We start from the raw sequence: 26,867 nt of genomic DNA on the forward strand, positions 1-26,867 counted from the left end.
TATATTTTATTAAATTTGAGCCTACTTAGAATTTTATATTACAGAAACTTGACATGTTATTAATTCATGACTTTTTATAATATTAAAAATTAAACCTATGAAATCTAGATTCATATATCTTTAAAAAATATTTTAGCAATAAACTACCAGAGAACAAGAAATATGCATGGCCAAAATTAACAATATTTCAAAATAAACAATTTCATAGTAAAATTAGGCTATCCTCTAGTGGAAAACTACAACTTTTTTGCAAATCCATTTAAAATAGTAAAGGAAAAGAAGGGAATGAAATATAATAAATAAAAGCAAGCTATATAAAGATAAACGAAATGTGAATAAAACTAAACGGACAACATGAATAAAAATAACATTTAGAGGTATCTCTCTTAAACTGTAGTGCAGCAGTACCTGAATTATATGCCCTTTAATTTATGCACATGATGGATAGCTTGTTAAGGGGTGTATCTGTAACCACTGTAATTGATAGTAGCTGAAGGCAGTCAGACCATAATTTCTGTTTAATGGATGGGACAGTAAGGGAACAAAGTCTGCAGTAGCATTTTAAAATAAGTGCCTAGAAAGTTTACATTTATGTCCAAAGTAGTACCTATATTCTAGCCTTCTTTATGTTGAATTCTTTAAGAAAAATCAGCTGCAGCAAGATCCATATATTATTAAATAAAAATTCTGATTTAGCCAATAAGTAGAAAAATATTACAATAAATGGAAAAGAATGTTCAACTAACCATTTGATGGTTCACTTTTGTGGTCTTGTTCTTTAGAGCTTGCAGGAGAAGCAAATGGGCTCATTTGACAAGTTCCAGTTGTTGGAGAGTAAGTTGTAATACTGTTCTTCCTTGTGATTTTTGAAGAATCAAATGACTGAAAATAAATATTAATTTGAGACAAAAATACATTTAGTTGAGAATGTCTTTTAAAACTTGCAAAATTCAAACCAGTATGATTTTCCTTGATCTTTCTTTCAGATTTTAAATATACTCCATTACCACCTCCAAAGTGAACACTATTTTTTCAAGTTTTGTAGCTATTTCAGGTCTCCACACTAATTAGGGCATCTCAACTTGATATTTATAAAATTTTAATATTAAAAGTTTACTACCATCTGAGATGGTATTTCCAAACAGTTTAGAGACGACTGACTCTCCCAATTATATCCTGACTTTTGCCATCTGCTGGACCTGAAGTATAATTATGGGGCTAGGCCAGGGAAACTGTCATAAGTTTCTCTTACAAAAATCCACAAGAAGTCCTAGGAAGGATAAGTGCTGTCTTAAACCTTCACAAATTTGCTCTGACACAGTGACTTGTCTTAAGGATAACCAAAATAATGTTCAAACAAGTGAGTATGGCATTTAAGGGCCTTGAGAATTTGGTCTATCCTATGCAAATCCTCTCTGCAGCTTTCTCCTCTGTGTTCCCATACACCTTGCACATACCTCTTACTGGCGATAGTAAATTTTATTTATTTTATTTTTGAGAGAGAGAGCACCCATGTGAGTAGGGGGGATGCAGAGAAGGGACAGAGAAGAGGGGGAGAGAATCTTAAGTACGCTGGGACTGGAGCCTGAAGCAGGGCTCAATCTCATGATCAAGAGTTGAGTGCTTGGGGGTGCCTGGGTGGCTCAGTTGGTTAAGCATCCAACTCTTGATTTTAGCTCAGCTCATGATTTCATGGTTCCTGAGGTCAAGTCCCGCATTGGGCTTTGTGCTGACAGCAGAGCCTGCTTGGTATTCTCTCTCCCCCTCTCTCTCTGTCCCTCACGCTCTCCAAATAAACTTTAAAAAAAAAAAATAGCCAGCCTAAAATAATCCTTATATTAAAAACAAAGGGGTTGGGTGTTTAACTTGTTGAGGCCAGTCATACACAGAGTGTCGGGATACTGAGGCTTTTCTTTCCAGGAAGCAGATTTATTTGTGCCAACACAGGCTCAGCAGACTAAGACCCCCAAAAGGCTGAGCCCTAAGTGCAGCGGAGTGTGTGTGTGTTGCCTTTTGTACAATTTTTGCTCCTTTGTCTTCCATATATGATAACACACAGGCCAATTGGGCGGTCCATGTTAGAGAGTCAAGAGGAATGTTGCGCATGAGCACAGAGCCAGGCTGTCTTCCCTTGTCTTGAGGTTTTTACCACATTCCTTAGGGAGGGGCTCTACCACAAACTGACTAAGCCACTCAGGTACCCCTGGAGACAGTAAATTTTAATAATTGTTTACATTTCTGTCTGCCCCATTAGAATTTGAGTTCCTGAAAATAAATGTCATTTCTTCGTCTTTGTACCCTAGAACTCAAAAATGTGTGGATGAATGAATGATGTAAAAGGAACAGTCCAGTAACCTTGGCTAAGCCACTCTACCTTGAATACATTCATTTGTTCATTCGTTCTCATCTAATGTGAAATGACCCCTGTAGTCTCAGTCACTTAGACTATGCACACTTGGGCCTCAGCTCATTCTGTGATCTAGCTGGAATGCCCTCTTTCTTATCTTCCCCAAGATCTAGTCTTTCTTTTGTTTAGGTCCTCATTTATGATCCACTTCCTCCCGACACCCATTATCACACTATTAACTGCTTGTTCTTCTGAATTCCCTTTAAATTGTTTTCTGTAATGCTTACTCATCACCCAGCACTTACTAACTAATGTGTACAAAGAAAGAGAACAAATTGTTCTCTGAACAACCAGCAGAGAAGAGGTCTTAGCAGTAGCATAGATGTTACCAAAAACTGAGAGGAAAGGAAAAATCAAGGTGGGCTGCAGTAATCTTACAGAAGGATTCTTGTAAGGAAGAAAGGTGAAGTTTAGATAAGTGAAAATAAAGGTACGAAAAACTTGAAATCTGGAGGTGATACAGATGGCATAGGCTGGATTGGGGGCATAACAAAAAGTCTGAAAGCTTATGATATTGCCAACATTGTAGAATTAAACTTTTGTTTGGTAGCTGACCTGAAATAGTTACAGAATTCTTCATTGTTAACTGTTCTTTATTTCTAAGACACTATGGCAGAAATAGTGGCTGTATCACCTTTTTCAATAATCTTGGTATTAGTTCCAGTGTCTATAGCATTAGTTTTTGTTTTTTTTTTTTACAGTTAAGGTTTTATATGATAAATACTTTTTTTGTATTGGGGGAACAAAAGGCATTCCATTCTTTATTTTATGTATCCATAGTAGCCACAAATATAACTAATACCTTTTTTAAAAATCAAACTATAATATCAAGTTATGACTCTAAAGCAATCTTTTTTGTAAGGTGAAAAGGTTTTAAGTCTCTTTATCAGGTGGTTATTATTACCGCTCCACCTTGAGTTTTCACCTGTTTATATGTATTCAGTCATAAACTATGACATTTATCCAATCCTACCCTACCTTTCCAGGAATTTATTGCCCAGAACTATTTCACTGTGTATGTACAAGAAATGAAAGTCACTACCCTAATGTACATTTATGTCTATCTGTTTTCCTATTTTACCAAAAATTATTTTTTCCAATTGCCAAATATCTAAACATTACAACTATAGATCATACATTTCTCCTTGAAAACCATTTTCTAGCTTTCATAAAATAAGTCTTTGTGTGCATACGTGTGTGTGTGTGTGTGTGTGTGTGTGTGTGTGTGTGTGTATTTTTCCCTCACCTTAAAATACTGAGGCTTCTCTTCTGCTTTCTTTCTTTTTTTTTTTTTTTTGGCCATCTATGTTGGTTAAAAGGAAAAATGTCTGTCTACAATTACTATACAAAGAGGGAAAAATGAAAATCTACTGTCCCCTACTATCCCACTAAATATTCTTCAATAAATAACACATTTTTATATAACTGACTATGGATACACATAAGGGCATAATCTTACCTCTCTAAGATTTTTTTTCCTCTTAAAGTTTTACCAAGGTCCTCTAACTTTAAAACCCTGAAGATGCTTAAAAGTGATCCTAGAGCCCACCTAACCCACACCAGGAACAGTTAAGAAGGTTGGGATTTCAGGGAAGACTGAGCTTCTATATGAGAGGTTCGGCATTCTTTCCACTCAGCAATAAGGAGGGCTAGCTACCAGATCCTGTAGAAAACAAAGAAAGAAAAAGTGAGAAGCCTAGATTTAGCTAGAGAAGGGAAAGAATTCAGGATGTGAATAAAATTAAGGAAAGAGAAATCAATAAGTCACAATTCTATAATAATTTATAACTGCTTGTAATATTTAGTGAGTCCTTAGAGATAATTCACACCACTATTAAGAAAAAAATTCTATGATCAGCCCAAATACCACTGTACTCTTTGTAAAGAGGTCAAACCTTGTATGTTAGCAAAACTAAAATTTGGGCATTGATTTTTCTGTCCAAAAAAAAAAAATGAATGTTCACTTCATAATTTCAGATATATGACATTCTCCTTCAATATCTTTCACAAATTGTAACTTGCTTTGTCACTTTGTTTAAAGCATAGTCTACCAAAAAGGTGCCTGTATTTCATTGATTTTTACCTATTATAAACCATCTGGAAAGTACTAACTAAGGGTTCTTGTAGGATGAAATATGATGGAAAGGATCTGCTATTATTATTATGAACTACTAGCCTATGCTATCGGTGAAATATTTAAAACCCAGGTACTGTAGGTATGTGGGCAACCAGAAACAAAAGAAAAATTAGGGCAATTAAAGGGAGGTAATTCTTCATAACCTTACACTGGTTAATTAGGTCATAGGAATGTCACACCTAAGACATTATTATACATTACTAGTACTATTATGGAATCTATATTAAAACACTCTAAATACTAGCTCTCTCAGGGACTTTTCACAATTTGGGCCTAGGGTTCCTAGAACAGTCACAGAGATCAACTAACTTCTTATCAGCTGCCACAATTATCATCCTTAATGGTTCTAATAATGTTGGGGTTTTGTTGTTATTTGTAATAGTAGTTATGAAAACCAAAGCATTTGGCACTAACCTCCATGATCTTCCAGGGACAGCAGGGAAAGAATATAACCAATATATTAGATCTGTGGTGATGGAAACATTCTATTTCTTGATTGGATGTCTGACACACAGGGGTATACATTTGTCAAAACTCACTGGATTGTCCACTCAACATCTGTGGATTTCATAATAGTTAATTTTATTTTGATAAAAAAAATTTAATAGGAGGGGCGCCTGGGTAGCTCAGTCGGTTAAGCATCTGACTCTCGGTTTTGGCTCAGGTTTGGCTTCGTGGTTGGCTTTGTGGGTTCGAGCCCCACATTGGACTCTGTGTTGGCAGTGCAGAGACTGCTTGGCATTCTCTCTTTCTGCCCCTCCCCCACTCACACCGTCTCTCTCAAACTAAAAAATATTTTAATAGGAAAAATAAAACATTGGCTAAAAAAGGTGATACACTGGAGTTTCTATTTGTGTTCATTATTGTTCTACAATTTAAAAATGTTAAAATATTAATTAAAAAAATTTTTTTAACGTTTATTTATTATTGAAAGAGAGAGTCAGAGCGTGAGCAGGGGAGGAGCAGAGGGAGAGGGAGACACAGAATCCAAAGCAGGGTCCAGGCTCCGAGCTGTCAGCACAGAGCCTGACGTGGGGCTCAAACTCACACACTGTGAGATCATGACCTGAGTTGAAGTTGACGCTTAACCAACTGAGCCACCCAGGTGCCCCTAAAATATTAATTTTAATATTAAAGATAACACTGTTCTGATATTCTTTTGCACTATAATCCTCAAGAAGATTTTAATGAAATGTTTTCAAGACTGTTTCCCATCATTCCTTCATAAATCCTCATATTCTTCAGAATATAAAGTGAATTTCACCTCAAATATATTTTTGTCTGTTTACTGAAGTATGATTTACATAATTAAAATGCACAGAGTTTAAGTTTTCAGCTTAATGAGTTCTGATAATTGTATACTCCGATGCAAGTATCATCCAAGATAGACAACATTTCACCATCTTAGATTTCCTTGTATACCTGTCCACTCAATTTCCACTCCCTAGCCCAGAACCACTTTCTCATTCCTATAATCCCAGATACTTCTACCTATTCTTGAACTTCATATAAATTAGGTATGTAACTTTTGTCTTTGGTTTCTTTTGTTCAACATGTTTTTAAGATCATATACATTGTTGTATGGGGTTATAGTGTGTTCCTTTTGATTGCTGAATAGTACTCCTTTGTATACCTATCTGTTCTTTCCTTGATATCTTCCTCTCATTACTGAACAGCAGAAGACTGTGCTCCTGTGGGCTTTGGTGACACCATTACCAGGGTGTATTTATTCGATGGTTGAGTTTGCTGTACTGGGTACTTCCTTTCCTTTCCACTATACTTTTGCTATATGCTGATCCTTTACCATTCCTCTTTCCCCCAAACAAACACAATGAACAAATAAAGACTTATTGGTGCTCAAAAAAAAATACTAAAGAACATATAACAATTATTGCCCCCCCCCCACACACACTTCTCTAACAAGAGAGTTCCAAATATAAGAAGCAACAACTGGCAGAATTGAAAGGAAAAATAGAAAATCCAACTATAGTACCACTTTCAATAACAGATAGACCCACTAGACAGAAAATCAGCAAGAAAACAGAAGCCCTGAACAAGACTATATACAAACTCGACCTAGCAGACATCTATAGAACTCTCCATCCAACAACAGTGGAATATACACCCTTCTCAAGTGCACATGTAACATCTGCAAAGACAGAAGATATGTTAGACCATAAAACAAATCTTAGTAAATTTAAAAAGACTGAAATCATGTAAAGAATGTTCTCTGATCACAATGGAATTAAATTAGAAATTCATAACAAGAATATTTGGAAAATACAAAAATATGTGGAAATTAAACAACACACTCCTAAATAACCAATCCAAAGGGAAATTAGAAAACACATTGAGAAGAACAAAAATGAAATACAGTGTATATAAAAACTTACGGGATGCAGGGGAGCCTGAGTGGCTCAGTCAGTTAAGTGTCCAACTTCAGTTCAAGTCATATCTCATGATTTGTGTTTGAGGCCTACATCAGGCTCTGCACTGACAGTGCAGAGCCTGCTTGGGATTCATTCTCTGTCTCTCTCTCTCCCCCCCCCCCCTCCCCTGCTCCTCTCTCAAAATAAATAACTTACGTGTTGTTGTTGTTTTAAACCTATGTGAACTTATGGGATGCAGAGAAAGCAGTATTCAGAGTCAGAGGGAAATTTAAACAGCTACACTACAAAAGAAAGAAGCTGGGGTAGTTGGCTGGCTCAGCTGGTAGAGCATGCAACTCTTGAGGTCGTGTGATCTTGAGGTTGTGTGTTTGAGGCCCATGTTAGGCATAGAGATCACTTAAAAAACAGGAAGGAAGGAAGGAGGGAAGGAAGAAAGAAAGAAACTCTCAAATCAATAACCCAAACTTCTACCTTCAAGAACTAGAAAAAGAGCAAATTAAACCCAAAGGAAGCAGAAGAAAAGAAGTAATAAATATTAATATTAAAAAGAAAACAAGTGAAATAGACAATAAGAAGATAGTGAAGGTCAACGAATCCAAAAGTTGGTTCTTTGAAGAGACAACAAAACTAGCTAGACTGACCAAGAAAGAAAAAAAAAGAAAAAAAGAAGATTAGAATTACTAAAATCAGGAATGAAGGGGAGATATTAAAATCAATCTTGGAGAAATAAAAGGAGTTAAGGGAGTACTATAAACAACGTTATGTCCACAAATTAGATAACCTAGATGAAATGGACAAATTCCCAGAAATACACAACTTAGCAAGACTAAATCATAAAGAAATGGAAAATCAGAATACATCAACAGCAAGTTGATGGATCAATTGATTGGATCAATATTCAAAAAGCTTCTAACATAGAAAAGTCCAGGACCAGAGAGCTTCACTGCTAAATTCTACCAATATTTAAAGAAGAATTGATATCAATTCTTCTCAAACTCTCTCCAAAAATAGGGAACAGTTTATAACTCATCCTATGAGGCCAGAATTACTCTGATATCAGAACCAGGCAAATATATCACAAGAAAAGAAAACTATAGACCAATATCCCTTGTGAATATAGATGCCAAAATCCTCAACATACTGGCAAACTGAAACAAGACGTGAATAAAAAGAATTATACATTATGACCAAGTTGGATTTTGCCTGTGAAAACAAAATTGATTTAAACCAATCAATGTAATACATCATATTAATGGAATAAAGGGGAAAAAACCCACATGATCATCTCAACAACAACAACAAAAAACATTAGAAGACAGATTAATGGCGAATTTTATTATGGGTAGATCAGGCTGATAACTCCTGAACCCAATAATCAGATCATTTTGTGCTCCTGAGGGGATGCAAATAGGAAGTACATAGATTATTGATGAACTATTCTTATAAAAAATTTGAACCAGAATCTAATCAAGCCTCCAACTTTAACTGCAAGTTTTACAGGAAATATGAATAGAGAAATCATTTGAAGGACACTACAAGAAAAGAATCAACTAACTCCAGAATGTGGAATATGCTTATAAAACACATACGTCAGTTTTTTCAAAATAAATTACTGTACAAAAAAAAAAAAAAAAAAAAAAGAAGGTGAAGTTTAACAAGATTTAAAAATACTTAAGATCTATAAGAAACATTACAATGTATAAAACTTGTTTGGATCCTGATTTTTTTTTAAGTTTTATTTATTTTAAGAGAGAGAGTGTGTGAGCACACTAGTATGTGTGCAAGCAGGGGAGGGGAAGAGGGAGAGGGAGAGAGAGAATCTCCACGCTCAGCTTGGAGAGGGAGGGAGGGAGAGAAGAAAGTAGATTTGAACCAGATCGGTAAGACTGCAGACTGTGAGCTATAAAATCTCCTACTGCCCTGAAATTCAAAGTTCTTTCTAATTTCAGGAGTCAGCAGAAACCTTGTCTCAGAGAGATAAGACAAGTTTAGGTGCTAGGAATAATGAGACTTAGAAGTGTTCTACCAATCAATAGTAACAGAGTAATCTAGCTTGGGCACCCATGTCTAAATTAACAAACCTCCCTCCAAACTTGCACTGTTATTCCTTCTAGCAGCAAGCCTACTGAGTTGGCCTTGGTAGGAAGTATGTTCCTACTCTTCCCATCTCTACAATCTATTTATTCCACTCCTTCTCTGAGGTGGCCTGAATGAGACTAGGTATATGACCAGGCGGCCAGTTGTCCCTACGAATTCATCTGAACTGCGATTAGCAGCAGCTTGTAATAAATAATTCATCTTTATTTCTGAAAATCCGTCTAGAAACAGTGCTAGGAGGGCAATATGAGCAGCTCAAATACTGTAGGTAATGATAAACTGGAACCTTCTTTACTCCTCACTAACCATCAATAATTTGAAAGGTCCAGCAAATCATGGTACTTACAGTATACATTCTAGATTTTAAAGGAAGGTCACAGGGTATGATTCACACCTCTGTTTTCCCCATTAAGAGACTCATAAGGAAAATGACTTTTGCAGATTTGTCCTAACATCATGGAGCATTAATCTCCAGGAAGGGCTGTAGCTGCTTTAGGAACAATGGGATTTGGGAGTTCCGAACATCTCTGAGAGAGGAAACAGCAGTAGATTAGAATGAGTAGGCTCCACTTTAAGCAACTGGTATATAAGAGTCATCTCCTTTCTGTGGATACCAGTCTTCTTCCTTCACTATCACACTGGTAAGGCAAAATGACCATAAAGTTACTACTAGTTCCTCTGTAGTTTTATAGCAATTAGGTACTCTTAGAATTACAGGTGTAAGTCTTAAATATCTGATTTTCCTTTGCATGGGCAAAGGCAGCCTCAGTAGGATCACTGACTTGTGGGTAGATTTGTGGAGCCAGGCTGCTCTAGGGCAGAGGGGAGTGGATGGAAGCATAAATGCACCTAAAGGCAGAATCCTAGCTAGACTTAGCACCAGAGCAAAAGCTGTCCATTCTAACATGCAAACAGAGCCGCAAATGATGAGGCAAGAGTACAAATGCAGAAATTACCAGAAATAGGTCAGAAAATAGAAGAGAAATGTTGAAGAAAGGCCCAAATTAGATGCTAGGAACCTGCATTTAGCAAGTGGTGGCCATGTGATACCAAGCTAAGTCAAGCTAGCTAAGTCCCTTTGGTTTAAAGGTATAGAATTGGGCCAAACATAACAATGTATTTTTCTAATACAGGATATTAGCTGTGGTGCTGTCTACCTTGACACATCCTAATCTGGAGTAAAAATGGATAGAAAGCCTGCCATGGTGACAATTGTACTTCATAAAAAGGATGAATTCCTAAATGGCTATTCTTTGCTATTCAAATAACGTTACCATATCCCAAAGAATGGTTTGGGGATAGGAAAGAACAGTATTTCATTTCAAGCTGGACTACTTGTCTACCAAAATACCATTCTGACCAAAGAAACAGATGCAGAATTACAGTCACAGCTGCATTCTGTACAGAACAAGTTGGATAATGGTACTCTAAATTGCTAATTACACTGCTAATGATTTTTTTAGTGGCATTGCATTATATTGCCACTTTTGTTTAAATTTTTTAAAAAAGCATCTAGGAAGTTTTAAAAATGGTAAATTTTTAAATATCAGTGAGTATTCCAAAGAGAAATTCCATATAATATCCATTTCTTAAAGTGGCACTCTCATATGGGATTTTGTAGGGGTGCCATTTATTGACTAGCTATTTGTTTCAATTTACTTTCTCATCAATTTACTTGCATTTAAGATTACTGAGGCCATAAGTATCTCAGTATTAGTATTTGTATCTAGCTCCATAGTTGGTATGAAAAGATAATAAACCAACATATGTCATGATATGCTGGCACTGGGAAATGTACTATGACTAGATTTACAAAAAGTAATAGCAACAGTACAATTTTATTTTTATTGTGACAACCATGGTGAAATTTATTACAGTGTTAGTATTTTATTGTTTAATTATGCTAGCATAGCTGAGGGAGGTAATTACATTTTTGATATAAAAATGCTGTTAATGTTTTTATTTCAATTTAGCAGATTATAGAATGCAGATTAAAGCACTGCCATTGTTCCATATTGTTTCTTGTGCATTTAAAAGGCAGAATATCTTTTTCCACAAACAGTAAATTAATTTCTACTGAATTATCTCATCAAGGTTTCTAAATAATTTGCCTCTTAAATGAAAACCCTATTCTGGCCAGGAACTTCAATACACTGGATTTATCAAAAATATTTTATATAGAAAATGGTGTACCAATCCCAATTATGTCACAATGTTTTTTTGAAAAATTTTCTATTTATTAAGGTAAATTTGCTGTCAAAAAATTAAAAATACATTCTTGTTATGCAATTACAAACTCACAAGTACTTACTTTTGCTTCTAAGAGGTGATCCAATTTCAGTGATCTCTTAACACTGCAAACAAAATATTTAAAGAAATCTTAGATTTACATGCTTTAAGTAGCCAAATATTTAAGAGTAATAAATATAAACAAAGATTCTGAGTTACTTTGTCAACTAAAGCAGAATACCATATGATGAAAGCAAAGCAATTTTCATGACTATGAAACTGGGTTTTTTAATAGCATATTTCAATATGGAATTGTAATGAAATATTTAAATGGATTTTTAAATATGGTTCTACACACGTACTATTGTACAATTCAAGCATTAAAGTCATATTATGAAATAATTTTAGTAAAAATTAATCTGTTTGTTTTAAAATACCACTACTGAGAAATTATACATAAGGACAAAATAATTTATACACCCTTAATGGAGATGTTGAAAGTATATTATTTGCAGAAATAATGTACTAGGTATTAAAATAAAGGTATGAACAAGGTGAAAAAAGTTTTGCCCATTATTCTAGCTTTAAACATGATTCAGTGCTACCAGACTATGACTTAACTGAGGAACAGATGCTCTATGTCTTTATAAGTCCCCAATCCATAAGAAACTATTTTTTGTCTCTCTCACTAAACTGATTCAGGAACATGCCAGGCTCTCTCTGTGCAAAATCTGTTCTGCTAAACTGGATGCCCAGCTGTTGGTGACAATGCTTAGAAAGGAAAGCTGAATATTTATAATACTTTATTTCGTACAGCTGTCTTCTAAAGAGCAGTCATCAACATTTTATTGAATGCAGACTAAATGCTCAAAGGAGAAAAAGGTCAATATAAATTAAAACCAGTTTTCCCAGTGACAAATGCAGCGTTAAAAGTACTTTGAACCCTGAGAAACAGAAATTACGTTATCTAAAATATTAGAGAATTTGAGCATAAAGCAAAAACAAGGATTGTATGGTAAAATTTGAATTATAAAAAACAAAAATCTTACATCGTAGAAAATGACTATTCTTAAGTGATTATTGAGGTGTTTTTTTAATTGACTTTCAAACAAGTGACAAAAACAAGAAAAAAATAGAAGAGATGGACAATTTACAAACACTATGGAGCAGCAAATATTAAATACAAAAATTTAATCTATCACTTAATTTTGCTATTATACCTACATTAGCTTAGCACATAACATTATTTGGAATTGATTAAATCACTTTGAAAATTTACTTGTATCTTTTAGAAGTCCACCTGAAATCAATTTAATGTGAATTTTCAATGAAGCAGGAAGAGACTAGAGCTATGAACAAATAAAAATGGCAGATGATCCAAAAAAGTGTGTGTGTGTGTGTGTGTGTGTGTGTGTGTGTAGTTTTAGAATATGTAGTACCCTATTCAGGTGTGTGAGATGTTTTAGTATTTTATAAAATTTCAGAAGTAGAGTTCAAAACTTAAAATACACAGCACAGCATTTTTAATCCTTTTTTTAATTTTTAATTTAAATTTTAGCTAACTATCCTTTGTTTTTAAATACTAAGGTGTAATACTGCTTATTAGAAGGAAACAAACCCTACCCTGATATTAACTTTCAAAATATTATTGCTTTAACACTGATGATTAATTCTTACAGAAAGTAACTAATGTTTGGATTTAAAAGGTTTCCAGTTTAGTTGCTAGTGTTGATCTAAAGGCCCAAGGAAATACATAAAAGCAAACAAGAAAAGTTAGACTGTTATTTTCTATAATAACTCTAAAAACATAATTTATTGTGGATGATATGGCTTTCAGATAATTCAGGGATCCAAACCAACACCTGGTAATATTTGCATGAATCATGAAAAGAAGGCTAGGAAATCACTCAGTTCATCCAATAAGGAAGAGGTGGTGTGACATGCCTGCTATCACACAGCTTGAAGGGAAGAAACGCAGATCTCAGGTCCTGTGCATAATAAATCTTTGTTGAATTGAAGGGGAGGAGTTAAAGAAGAGGTAAAGAACAGCAAACCTACCAGAGGATTTTATGACAATCTACCTTTACTATTCTATTAGAATTGGGCCCACTGACAAAATATATTATTAAATTAAGCATGTTTTACCTTTTTAACCGCTCTTTTATCCACAACTGTAGCGTAAGCATGAAATTATGTTAGGTGTAAAAGGATGATGTTAATAGCAACATAGAGGAAGAGATGGTTGAAGCATATTATAAAGGAAGAACATACAAAACTCGATTAGATATATGGAAGCAATATTTTCCTAAAGTATTTACTCACTTGCCACCAGTATTCGTTGGCAATTAAAAGTGATATATCTCGGGGCACCTGGGTGGCTCAGTCGGTTAAGCGTCCGACTTCGGCTCAGGTCATGATCTCACGGTCTGTGAGTTCGAGCCCCGCGTCGGGCTCTGTGCTGACAGCTCAGAGCCTGGAGCCCGTTTCAGATTCTGTGACTCCCTCTCTCTCTGCCCCTCTCCTGTTCATGCTCTGTCTCTCTCTGTCTCAAAAATAAATAAACGTTAAAAAAATAAAAAAAATAAATAAAAGTGAGATATCTCTGGGACTTCTATAAAGTTATAAGCAGCTTTTGTGGTTACTACATTGGTTTAAAAAAATGACACCCCCCAAAAAGGCAAATGATCAAACAGACATTTCTCCAAGGAAGATATACAACTGGCCAATAAACATGAAAAAATGTTCAACATCCCTAATATTAGGAAAATGCGAATCAGAGCCACAGTGAGATACCATTCACAACCATTAGGATGTCTACTATCAAAAACCCAGAAAACCCCCCAGAAATTGTTGGCTACGGTATGGAGAACTGGAATGTTTGTGCACTGCTGGCAGGACTGTAAAATGCTGCTGTGGAAAACAGTCTAGCAGTCCCTCAAAAAATTAAATGTAGAATTGCTATATGATTCAGCAATTCCACTTCTGGGTACATAGCCAACGGAATTGAAAGCAGAGACACAAACAGGTATTTGTACACGCATGTTCATAGCAGCATTATTTCCAATAGTCAAAATGTGAAAGCAATGCAAGTGTCCATTAACAGATGAATGATTAAACAAAATGTACCAAAGATATACAATGGAATATTAGGCAGCCTTAAAAAGGAAGAAATTCTGACATATGCTATAACATAGATGAACCTTAAAGACCTTATACTAAGTGAAATAAGTCAATCACAAAAGGACAAATACTATATGATTCCACTCAGGTGCTTAAAGTAGTCAAATTCATAAACACAGAAAATAGAGCATGGTTGCCAGGGGTTGGGAGGAAGGGTGAATAGGGAGTTACTGTTTTATGGGTATAAAGTTTCAGTTTTGCAAGATGGAAAACGTTTTAGAGATACATGGCAGTGATAGTTGCACATGTGAATATACTGAATGCCACCGACCTGTACACTTAATAATTTAAAATAGTAAACTTTACAAAAACAGTAAAAAAACAGTAAATTTTGTTATGTATATTTTACCACAGTTTAAAAATACTTTTTAAAATGGGCACCTATCTACTGTATCCTAGTTTCTTCCCCTGCTTATAACCTCTGCAGGTTACTTTCTACTTTCAATCTAACCCAAATTTATATCTATGCCCATAATTTAACTACTATGCTCCATTTTTAGGTATACTAAGTTTAGATTCATTGGGATCAAAATCCTGGTTGCTACCGGCATTTTGCTCTTCAGCATTTAGGAAAGATAAATACATTTGACAGGTAATTTCATATGAAGAGAAATAGAAAGTAACTATGTTTGTAGGATCAGTCATATCACTAAGACTATCCTCCCCTATTTTATTTAATTTATCACATGATAGTATCCTGAATAGGATTATCTGATTCTGTCAGAAAAGAACAAGCAGAGAGTTTCATTATACATTACTAACACTGGTGACAATATTAAAGAAATTACTCTAGAAAATATGAACTTTCATTTGATTTCTAATTAAGAACCAGGAGTGACACCTCATAAACACAAAATTACATGCTCTGAGCTTCTCTTTAAAACACTAAATATCATTTTGAGTAGCAGAGCTGAGAGATTGTATGTGTGGGGAGAGAGATAAACTTAGTAAAGCAGATAAGACTCAGAGAGCCTTGATGGTATGCCAAATTCCTCCCCTAAGTTTGGGCAAATCACATAATCTCACTAAGCTTCATAAAGTTGATAATAATACTGGCCTGTAAACTAGTAGGAAATTTCTGAATGGAGGATAAAAATATCACTTACTATGCCAGTGCTTCCATTTACTTCTCACTATAATGTGATGATAATATTGCAAGAGCATTTAAAGGATTATTGAGTATGCTTATGAGATGCTTAGAAATCTTTTGATGAAAGGCATTGGCCAAATTCACATCCCATGTGACTCCTTTGGTGTAAATTGATATATGTGAAATGATTTATTTTCCATTCTATATATGAGAATGAAAAAAGAAGGGAGAAGAATCTCCTATATCCTTTTTATATTATTCCTTTCATTCAGGCCTGTGTTCTTTTGTGTTCAACATTCATGGTGGTGATACAATAATTCACTATCACATATGGGTGAGCAGAGGGAAATATTACTCTATTACATGTAGAAATATGGTCACCATGTGAGAGCACCTAAATAAATGATTAATTCTGTATCCTTCATGAATAACGGGTCAAAACCATAACCAGTTATTGGGCGACATATTTGTGTGTGTGTGTGTGTGTCAACATCTTCCTTATTAAAAGATTAATAGTGAATTAGCTAAAGAATTCTTACAAAAGTAAAAGGATATATATGGGAATATTGATCCCAGAAGATAAATAGAGATGAGATCGTTACTGAGCTAAATAAAGTGAGAAACGCCATAACTTCATTCTTAAATGAGTATTCTCAGAAATGAACATTAATAAAATATTCATTACTATTTCTGCTTGTGAGAAACTTATATATACATATGTGTGTATTACCACACATACATACATATAAAGGACATAAGTTTAATCCTTTTAAAATCTATTGAAAGGGGCCAAATAGGTTTACCAGAATTAAATATGGAAAATGGGTAATCTTTTAATATTTTTGTATGTATTATATGTTACAGCATAAAACTTAATGACACATTGATGTCTACCCTTCCCCTGAGATTCTAGCACAATCATCTCTAAGTTTTCCCTGACACTGTCCACTTTGCATTAAGGACCTTTCTACTCTACAGCACTATAGCAGTTCCTTTCACTAAGCTTATCATGTTGAAATAGTCCATTTCTATGTTTGTCTTTTCTCCCTGTACTACAGAGGAGTAACTCTGGTAACTGGTGGGTTAAACATTCTTGTTAAACTATCCTTCTCAAAAATTAAAATTCCTAGCAAACACAATATTTGTTCATATTTGAATCCCCAAAGCCTGACGCAGTGATGGGCACAAAAGAGTTATATAATGATTTAATTCACTGTATTTATTTTGAACTTAAAGCTTCAATCTCAAATATTTAAGTCCTTTAATTGTTTATGATTCTTCAATCCTGTTTAAGGTAGTTAAATACAGGTTCCTAAAAGATGTCATATTGACAGTCTTATCTCTAAGGTAGTCTCTTGTATGGATCTGTCTTAAGAGTTCTGGAAAAATCTAAACCATAATCTCTTCAAATATTGACTTTCCTTCATTCTTCCTTTATATACTTCATCTAGAAGTAATTTTAGACTTTCTAGTTCCATTTCCCATATCTCTAAACTCTTATTTCTTAGATTTCTTGCCTGTATAGTGAATTTGGGCAATTTCTTCAGATCTTTCTTTCAGTTGTCTAATTCTTTCTTCAATTGTATCTAATTTACTGTTTAATCCACCCATTGGTGTGCGTGTGTGTGTGTTTAAAAACAACTTGATGAGGTTTTTGCGGGTAACTTTTAATTTTTACCTAATTTTAAACAAAAAAAGTCTAGGAAGAAGAGTTCTTGTTATCCTTTACCCAGACTTGTCACTTATTTACATTTTGTCCTATTTGTTTTAATCATTCTCTCTCTATACATATATATAAACCTTTCTTGACTTATAGTAGGTTATGCCCTGATAAATCCATCTAAGTTGAATGTATCTCAAGTTGAAAATGCAATTAATACACCTAACCTAACAAATATAATAACTTAGTTCAGCCTAAGCTTACATTAACCTAGAGTTGCCCGCCACCCTCAGGCTTGCTCTCTCTCCAAATAAATAAACTAAAAAAAAAAAATTTTTTTTTAATAAATAAAGGGGCAGGTTTTAATAGGTCCCAGAGAGTAGGGGGTGGGTAGGTTCAGAGGAAAAGGGAAGTTTGGTGAAAGGATTACCATGGGGGAACAACAGATGAGGTGGGGATGGTGAAAGAAAAATGGCACCAGAGGTGGAACCTGAGCACAGGACAGCTGCCACATGTTCAGAGTCAAAGAAGATGGGGAAGGCAGAAAAGAGGCTTTAGAAGCCTTTGTTTCTCTTTAATTGTTTGTTTGCCTCATTTAGAAACTGTATTTTGCAGAGAGGCAATTTTAGATTCCCAATAACTTTCAGAAGCTTCAAAATACTAATCCAAACAGGTATCCCATTCAGTTTTTATTTATTTATTTTAATTTTAGATATAGAAAGAGCACAGACATGCAATAGGCGGGGGGGGGGCAGGGAAGAGAGAGAATCTTAAACAGGTTCCACACTCAGGTGGATCCCAATGAGGGGCTCAATCCCACAATCCTGGGATCATGACCTGAGCTGGAATCAAGAGTCGGACACTCAACAGACTGAGCCACCCATGCACCCCCCCATTCAGTTTTGACAATTTTATTTATTTTTTAAGTGTTTATTTATTTGTTTTTGAAAGAGAAAGAAAGCATGAGCAGGGGAGGGGCAGAAAAGGGGGGGGGAGAGAGGGGGAGAGAGAGAGAGAGAGAGAGAGAGAGAGAGAGAGAGAGAGAGAGAGAATCCTAAGCAGGCTCCATGCTGTCAGCATAGAGCCGACATGGGTCTCAATCCTATGTACTCTGAGATCATGACCTGAGCTGAAATCAACAGTCAGATGCTTAACTGACTGAGCTACCCAGGCACCCCCAGTTTTGACAATTTTAGAGCGATGGCTGTCCAATTCAGTTATGAGAAAAGTAATTTTGGAGAGAGAGAAAGTTTCCCATAATGGCCATTGAAGTTCTTAATTACTGTTGTTAAGTCATTCCATTTAGTTAGAAAGGTACTTAAGGAAAGACCACAGTTTTTATTTTTAAAAAAAATTTTTTTAACGTTTATTTATTTATTTATTTATTTATTTATTTATTTATTTATTTATTTATTTATTTGAGGTAGGAATTATTATTATTATTATTATTATTATTAATTTTTTTTAAATATGAAATTTATTGACAAATTGGTTTCCATACAACACCCAGTGCTCATCCCAAAAGGTGCCCTCCTCAATACCCATCATCCACCCTCTCCTCCCTCCCACCCCCCATCAACCCTCAGTTTGTTCTCAGTTTTTAAGAGTCTCTTATGCTTTGGCTCTCTCCCACTCTAACCTGTTTTTTTTTTTCCTTCCCCTCCCCCATGGGTTCCTGTTAATTTCTCAGGGTCCACATAAGAGTGAAACCATATGGTATCTGTCTTTCTCTGTATGACTTATTTCACTTAGCATCACACTCTCCAGTTCCATCCACGTTGCTACAAAAGGCCATATTTCATTTTTTCTCATTGCCACGTAGTACTCCATTGTGTATATAAACCACAATTTCTTTATCCATTCATCAGTTGATGGACATTTAGGCTCTTTCCATAATTTGGCTATTGTTGAGAGTGCTGCTATGAACATTGGGGTACAAGTGGCCCTATGCATCAGTACTCCTGTATCCCTTGGATAAATTCCTAGCAGTGCTATCGCAAATGACATATCGGACAAAGGGCTAGTATCCAAAATCTATAAAGAGCTCACCAAACTCCACACCCGAAAAACAAATAACCCAGTGAAGAAATGGGCAGAAAACATGAATAGACACTTCTCTAAAGAAGACATCCGGATGGCCAACAGACACATGAAAAGATGTTCAGCATCGCTCCTTATCAGGGAAATACAAATCAAAACCACACTCAGGTATCACCTCATGCCAGTCAGAGTGGCCAAAATGAACGTTTATTTATTTTTGAGACAGAGAGAGAGACAGAGCATGAATGGGGGAAGGTCAGAGAGAGAGGGAGACACAGAATCGGAAGCAGGCTCCAGGCTCCAAGCCATCAGCCCAGAGCCCGAAGGACCACAGTTTTTAAACATAAAACCAGCTGGGGTCCTAGAAGTCAGGGCGAAGGGTACTCTCAAATCATTTTGATCACCAGGATCCCATTTCTTAAAAGATTTTTTTTTTTCCCTAGGGCAAAAAAGAAAAATTCCTGAACAGAACAGTTTTCAACTGGAATAGTGTAATTCCAAAACAGTAGCTTTAAATCTAAGTGCAGTAAAGACTACAGTGAAAAGGTAGAGAATATCAGAATAGATTTAAAGTGTACATACACACACACACACAAAATCTTAAGTGTATACACACACACACACACACACACACACACATACACATACACGTATTCCAACTCATTCAATCCTCACAACATTGATACTACCTAACCTGATACCAAAATATGGTAAAAGAATTGTTAAAAATTTACTGACCAATATATTTCATATTTAGGTCCTTAATCCATTTTCATGAACATGGAATCAAAGATCCTTAGCAAAAGATTAGCAAATCTAATTCAGCAACATATGAAAGCAACAAAACATATGTCCAAGAGTGGCTTATACCAAGAATGTAAATTGTTTTGATATCTTAAAATCAATTAATGTTTTCAAAAAGAGAATAAAGGAGTTCATATTAGTAGTTGCACAAAGAATATACCCATTCATGATAAAACAAAAACTCAGCACACTTGGAGTAGAAAGGGAAATATTCCTATGAAAAACCTACACATATTGTACTCAGTACTGAACACTTATTCTAAGATTAGGACTGTAAGATAAGATGTGCCCTCCCACCACTTCTATTTAACAAAGCTCTAAAAAAGAAAGGAAATGTGTAAGTGTTGGAAAGGAAAAAGTAAAATTGATAATCTGCCAGTGATGTGTCACGAACATGGAAAATCCTAAGGAATTTATAAAACAGCAATTAGAACTATTTAGCAAAGGTGCAGATCATAAGATGAATATACAAAAATAAATTACATTTCTATGTTATAGCTAGAAACACCTGGAAACTGAAGCTTAAATTTTTCCATATACAATCACGTTTAAAAACTACATAAAATAAGGGGCGCCTGGGTGGTTCAGTCAGTTAAGTATTCAACTTTGGCTCAGGTCATGATCTTGCGGTTCATGACTTCGAGTCCCATGTCAGCTCTGTGCTGACAGCTTAGGGCCTGGAGCCTGGTTCAGATTCTGTGTCTCCCTCTCTCTTTGCCCCTCTCCCATGCACACTCTGTGTCTATCTCTCTCTCAAAAATAAATAAACATTAAAAAATGATAATTTTTAAAAATAATATAAAAACAGGGAAGGGGACAAAAACATAAGAGGCTCTTAAATATGGAGAACAAACAGGGTTACTGGAGGGGTTATGGGAGGGGGATGGGCTAAATGGGTAAGGGGCATCAAGGAATCTGCTTCTGAAATCATTGTTGCACTATATGCTAACTAACTTAGATATAAATTTAAAAAATAAATAAATATTCTTAAACTACGTAAAATAAGTTTAACAGAAGACACTCAAGATTTCTACAGTGAAGACTACAAAATGTTGCTTAGAGAAAAGAAAGATCTAACTAGGAGCAAGTTTATGGATTTGAAGTCTTGATAACTTTAAAAATGTTAGTTCTCCCGAGTTGATCTTTACATACATTGCATTTCCTGTCAATCCCAGCAAACATTTATTTTCCTACTGGAAAACCAAATTCAAAATCTTTACACAAAGGCAAAGGACTTATAACAGCCAAAATATTCTTGAAAAAGAATAAAGTTGGAGTACATACACTAACTAGACTTACTATAAAGTGGTTCTGAATTCAGTGTGGTTTGGGCATAAGAACAGATAAAATGAAGAGAATAGAAAGTCCAGAAATGGAACCATAAAGGTGCCAAAGCAATTTAATGACGAAAGAGAAATCTTTCCAAATTGTTCTGGAATACCATATGGAAAAATAAACCAAACAACCTTGACTTCTACCTTATACTATATACAAAAATTGATTTGAGATATAACATAGAGATATGTGGAAAAGGCAAAGTTTCTAAAGGAAGCATATGAGAATATTGTTACAACTGGGGTAGATAAAATTTCAGGTAAGAAACAAAAACAATACCCATAAAAGAGAAAAAAATGACAAATTAGACTTTATCTAAATTTTAATCTTCTGCTTATTGAAGGACACCATTAAGAAAATGGATTGTCAAAAGCTGCAGGTATCACAGTTCCAGATTTCAAGTTATATTGCAAAGCTGTAATAATCAAAACAGTGTGGCACTGGCACAAAAAAATAGACACACAGATCAATGGAATAGGATAGAAAGCCCAGAAACAAGTCCATGATTTTATGGTCAATTAATCTTTGACAAAAGAGGCAAGAATATGCAATGGGAAAAAGACAGTGTCTTCAATAAGTGGTGCTGGAGAGCTACATGCAAAAAAAAATGAAGCTGGAACACTTTCTTATACCATACATACTAGAAAAAAGACTGTTACAAACTGAAGGGCTCCAGGTGCCTTCACGCCTTTAGCCAGACTTTCCAATGTCCTCCTAATTCTCAGTGGGGCTCCAAGGCTCAATGGGGCTTTTTCTAATCCTCCCTCTTAATCAACTTGGAGAAACCACTCTCCAGATTAGGAATGAATCTCTCTACCCTTATTGATGTTGGAGCTATACTCTCAATGGTGAACTCCACTGCCATGAAACAGCCCCTGCCTCCAGGTACTAAAGCAGTTCAAACAGTGGAGGTCTTTAATAAACCTCAACAGGTTCTTGTCTCTGAACTTATTTCCTTTTGTTTAGGTGCTTTAGAGCTACCGACCCTTTTCTTATTTCCTCCGCCCCTATTCATTTATTGGACTGAGATTTCTTAGAAAAATATTATGCTGGAATTTCTTTCTCCCAAAAGGGGGAAATAATTCTAAAATTTGATAGTAGTAACCAAAATAGCCAATCAGTCAAATTAAATGATCCTCTGACATCTTTAATTTGCTCCATTTCTGATGGCACTATAGCTGAGTCTGGGGACAATGATCACTCATCCCTGTTGGATCAGCTACCATCTCTTTATGGGCAAAATCTTCAACTGGTGTTGGTAGAATCTATATTGCACCTCCCATCAAGATTCAAACAGATCTCTCAAAACCTTTCCCCAGAATTAATCAATACCCTACAGTCTTCCAAGGCATCAAGTCTGTAAGATTACAAGGCTCAGTGCCTTATTATCCCTTGCACTAGTTCCCTGCAATACTCCTAGTTTCTCTGTGAGAAAACCCAATGTCCAAGCAAACAGGTTTGTTCAGGACCTCTGAGCAATAAATAACACTGTTATTCCTCAGCACCCTGTTTTTCCTAACCCCCATATGCTGTTCACATCTATTCCCACTGAAAGCAAAGTTTTTACTGTTATTCAGCTTTGCAGTGCATTTTTTTAGTATTCTAGTTGATAAAGATATTTTTGCTTCCACTTGGGAAGAATGGTAATACACCTGGACAGTTATGCTCCAGAGTTACACAGACAGTCATTCTTACTTTTCACAAACCTTAGTTTGCTCAAACCCAGGTTTGATACTTAGGACACCTGATCCTGAAATTAAGGACTACATTTGGATCCAGGAGGTCTTCAGGGCACCCTGAACTTCCCCAAACCTAAAACAAAGCACCAATTATGAGACTTTCTTGGACAGGCTGGTTGCTGTTGAAATTGGACCCCAAACTCTTCTTTTATTTAAAATTTTTTTCAACGTTTATTTATTTTTGGGACAGAGAGAGACAGAGCATGAACAGGGGAGGGGCAGAGAGAGAGGGAGACACAGAATCGGAAACAGGCTCTAGGCTCTGAGCCATCAGCCCAGAGCTCGACGCGGGGCTCGAACTCCCGGACCGCGAGATCGTGACCTGGCTGAAGTCGGACGCTTAACCGACTGCGCCACCCAGGCGCCCCAGGACCCCAAACTCTTCTTATGACTCAGTCTCTAGATGCTTTACTAAAAAATGACAAATTTGACCCTCTTATTTGGAAAGATTGGGAAGACAAGTTTTGGGGACTTTAAAGAAAAGTGTAATAAAGCCCCTGCCTTCAGACATCCTATTACCAACTTCCCTTTTTCCATTTTGTATGAGAGGGAAGGGAATACCCTTATTCACCCTAAAACATGGAGACCCTCACCAACTCAAAGGGTATTATAGCTAACAAGTAGACCCTGTAGCACAGGGCTATCTTCCTTGCCTCAGAGCCATTCCTGCCACTGCCTTTTGGTCAAAGCCACTGAAGGAATAGGGATTCCCCTTTAATCATCTTTGTGCCCCGTGCACAAGAAGCCCTCCTTAATTTTCATTACACTCAACACTTTTTAGTCATCTCATCTCCTATGAAATCCTCCTGTGACTGCTCCGTATATAATTTTCTCACTGTAGTAACTTTAATCTTGCTATTCTCCCCTCCTTCACTGACAAGACCCCTCACGATTGCTGAATGCTGACAGATCATCTGTCTCCGCGTGACAATTTATAGGAAACTCCCCTAACCAATACAGACTTTTCGTGGTTTCCTGATGGTTATTTAAAGGATGAAAATGGTAAGTATGCCAGGTATTGTTATTGCAACTCCCTCAAAGTCACTGAGTTAGCACCTTTACCTCTGGTTACTATGGCCCGACAGGCTGAGTTATACACCCTTACTCGAGCTTGTACCTTAGCCAAGGGTAGAACTGCAAATATTTATACCAATAGCCCGTATGCCATCAGAGTAGCTAATGACTTTGGAAGGTTATGGAAACAAGGTTGCCTTACCTCCAATAGGGATAAAATTAAAAATAGTTCCTATGTCTGAAATTTATTAGATGCTATACTTTTGTTGGCTTCTCTGCCTATTAAGGTCCTGGGCATTCTAAACTTGACTCCCTGGAGGCCAAAGGAAGCCATCTCGCTGATATTTCTGCCAAAAATGCTGCTCTCAAGGAAACCAATAGTCAAACCTCTGTCATGGTCCAAAGGGACATTCTCTTAAATGATAATTTCGAAAAACTGACCAAAGATATCCAACAGTGGGCCCCAGAACAGGAAAACAATTGGAAATCTAATAATTCTTGGTTTGATAAAAAGAGAAAACTCTGGCCTGGACCAATTAGCAACCTGGCCTTACCAGAAATCCTAAAGTTTCCACTACTTACCACTGTGCACACATGAAATCATTGGTCTACTAATGAAATAGTAGTGTTAATGAACCAATATTGGTGGGGATATACCAATAAGGTCACAAAAAGTGCCTACCCTCACTTGTCTCACCTGCCTAAAACACAATGCAAGGAAACCTGTTTGCATGGCTCTCAAACACTTTAAATGACTTCACAGGCCATTCAATTTTCACAAATGGATTTCATACAGCTTCCCCATCTCATGGCTATAAATATGCTTTAGTCATGGTTTGTATGTTTTCTCACTAGACTAAAATTTTCCTTTGTAGACTGGCCACTGACTCTTCTCTGGCCAAAATTCTGTTAGAAAAAAATTATCCCTACCTGGGGAACCCCTGTTGAACTTCATAGCGATTAGGGAACCCATTTTATCATTTAGGTACTTCAACAAGTCTGTGTTGTATGGTCAGTTTTACACCACTTTTATTGTGCATACCATCATCAATCCTCAAGCTTAGTGAGACACACTAATGGCACTATTAAGACTCAACTGGCAAAATTTGTAGAAATCCTTTAAATACCTTGGCCTAAACCACTGCCTTTGTTCCTTCTAAAGTTCAGACTCACTCCCTGGGGAACTCATAGACTTTCACCCTTTCAGATAGTCACAGAACATCCAATGCACTTGGCTCATGATTCTTTTGATCCACAGTTGACAAAAGGAGATATACTTCAATATCGTAAAGTCTGTTTCTATTAAAACTAACCATGCTTTGGTACAACAATCTTTTCACAGTGCACTCACTCCCAGGAGATGAGAAACTTAAGCATCACACCTTGCAACTTGGAGATTTCATCTACTGGAAAAAAACAGCTCCAGAAAGACTCTCTTCAACCTTGCTGGAAAGGACCCCTATCAGGGAGTGTTAGCCAACCCTTGAGCTGCCAAACCTGAGGGAATGGACTCTTGGATTCATGTGATACATCTAAAGGAAGTATCAAACCCTGACTGGACTTGCATACCATATGATCAGAAAGATTTCCTGGAATTGAAGTAGACAACATCCGATGTGACAGTTTTCCCAAAATGTCTGGACCAGGCCTGTTAGAAGATTCAGGATTCACAGAAGAAACTCTTTTTCATTGGGACTATTAACCGACTCTGGATTCTTGTCCAAAATTCATGGCTTCTGAATTTTCAACTTGACTGTATTAATAACACATTTGGTTCCAACAGTTCTTCTGAGATAATAATACTTTTTAAAGGTCTTTAAAGTTTTGCTGTTTTGCCACCAGCTATTGTTTCACATTTACACCTGCACTGTATCTCCCCAAATGCATTAGGTTAATTCTTTCATGTGCTCTTGCAGAAATCACCATTCTGCTTTCATAACCACTTTGAGTAGGGATTTTCAGGAGGTATATATGACTCTGGGCTTGCCTCCGTATGGGGAACTCTTCTCCCCTACGTTGGAACAAGTGCCAATAAATATTTCTGGTTGCCTACTTTCAGATCGAGGATCCTGGTTTAGAACCATCACACAATTTGGCATTGTCATTTTGATTCTGTACTTACTGCCTATCAAATCTTTGTGAAAACAATGTACCCAATAAGATTATCTCCAGTGCTTACAATCTTGATAAATATGGACTACAGACAGTAATTGCCTGAGAGTGCTCCCTACTACCCCTCCCTGTCACTCAAATTTGACCTCAATAGGTTTCCAATCTATATAATTCCCCTCCAGAGTGTGACATCACCCAGGAAAGATCTTTCCTGGCACTAAGGGTCAAAAGTCCAGCAAATTAAGAAAAGCTCTTTTTAATTTTTTTAACGTTTATTCATTTTTTGATAGAGAGAGACAGAGTGTAAGTTGGGGAGGGGTGGAGAGAGAGGGAGACACAGAATCCGAAGCAGGCTCCAGGCCCCGAGCTGTCAGCACAGAGCCCGATGCGGAGCTCGAACTCATGGACGGTGAGATCATGACCTGAGCTGAAGTCGGACGCCCAACCAACTGAGCCACCCAGGCACCCCTTTTTTAAAATTTTTAAATGTTTATTTATTCTTTTTTTTTTCAACATTTATTTATTTTTGGGACAGAGAGAGACAGAGCATGAACGGGGGAGGGGCAGAGAGAGAGGGAGACACAGAATCGGAAACAGGCTCCAGGCTCTGAGCCATCAGCCCAGAGCCCGACG

At 36.3% G+C, this 26,867-nt stretch overlaps 1 protein-coding gene across 1 annotated transcript in view; it reads right to left on the bottom strand.

The window, feature by feature from the left end:
- Positions 1 to 26,867, bottom strand: part of ITGB3BP (integrin subunit beta 3 binding protein) — a 72,741-nt gene that overhangs the window by 39,402 nt on the left and 6,472 nt on the right. The window contains exons 3-5 of the mRNA XM_045033601.1: positions 11,343 to 11,385; positions 4,065 to 4,070; positions 747 to 882 (exon numbers count right to left, since the gene is read on the bottom strand). Coding sequence (XP_044889536.1) covers positions 747 to 882; positions 4,065 to 4,070; positions 11,343 to 11,385 — 185 coding nt within the window. The remainder of the gene's footprint in view (positions 1 to 746; positions 883 to 4,064; positions 4,071 to 11,342; positions 11,386 to 26,867) is intronic.

Source organism: Felis catus, chromosome C1 (genome assembly GCF_018350175.1).
Source record: "Felis catus isolate Fca126 chromosome C1, F.catus_Fca126_mat1.0, whole genome shotgun sequence".
NCBI classification, from domain to species: Eukaryota; Metazoa; Chordata; class Mammalia; order Carnivora; family Felidae; genus Felis; species Felis catus.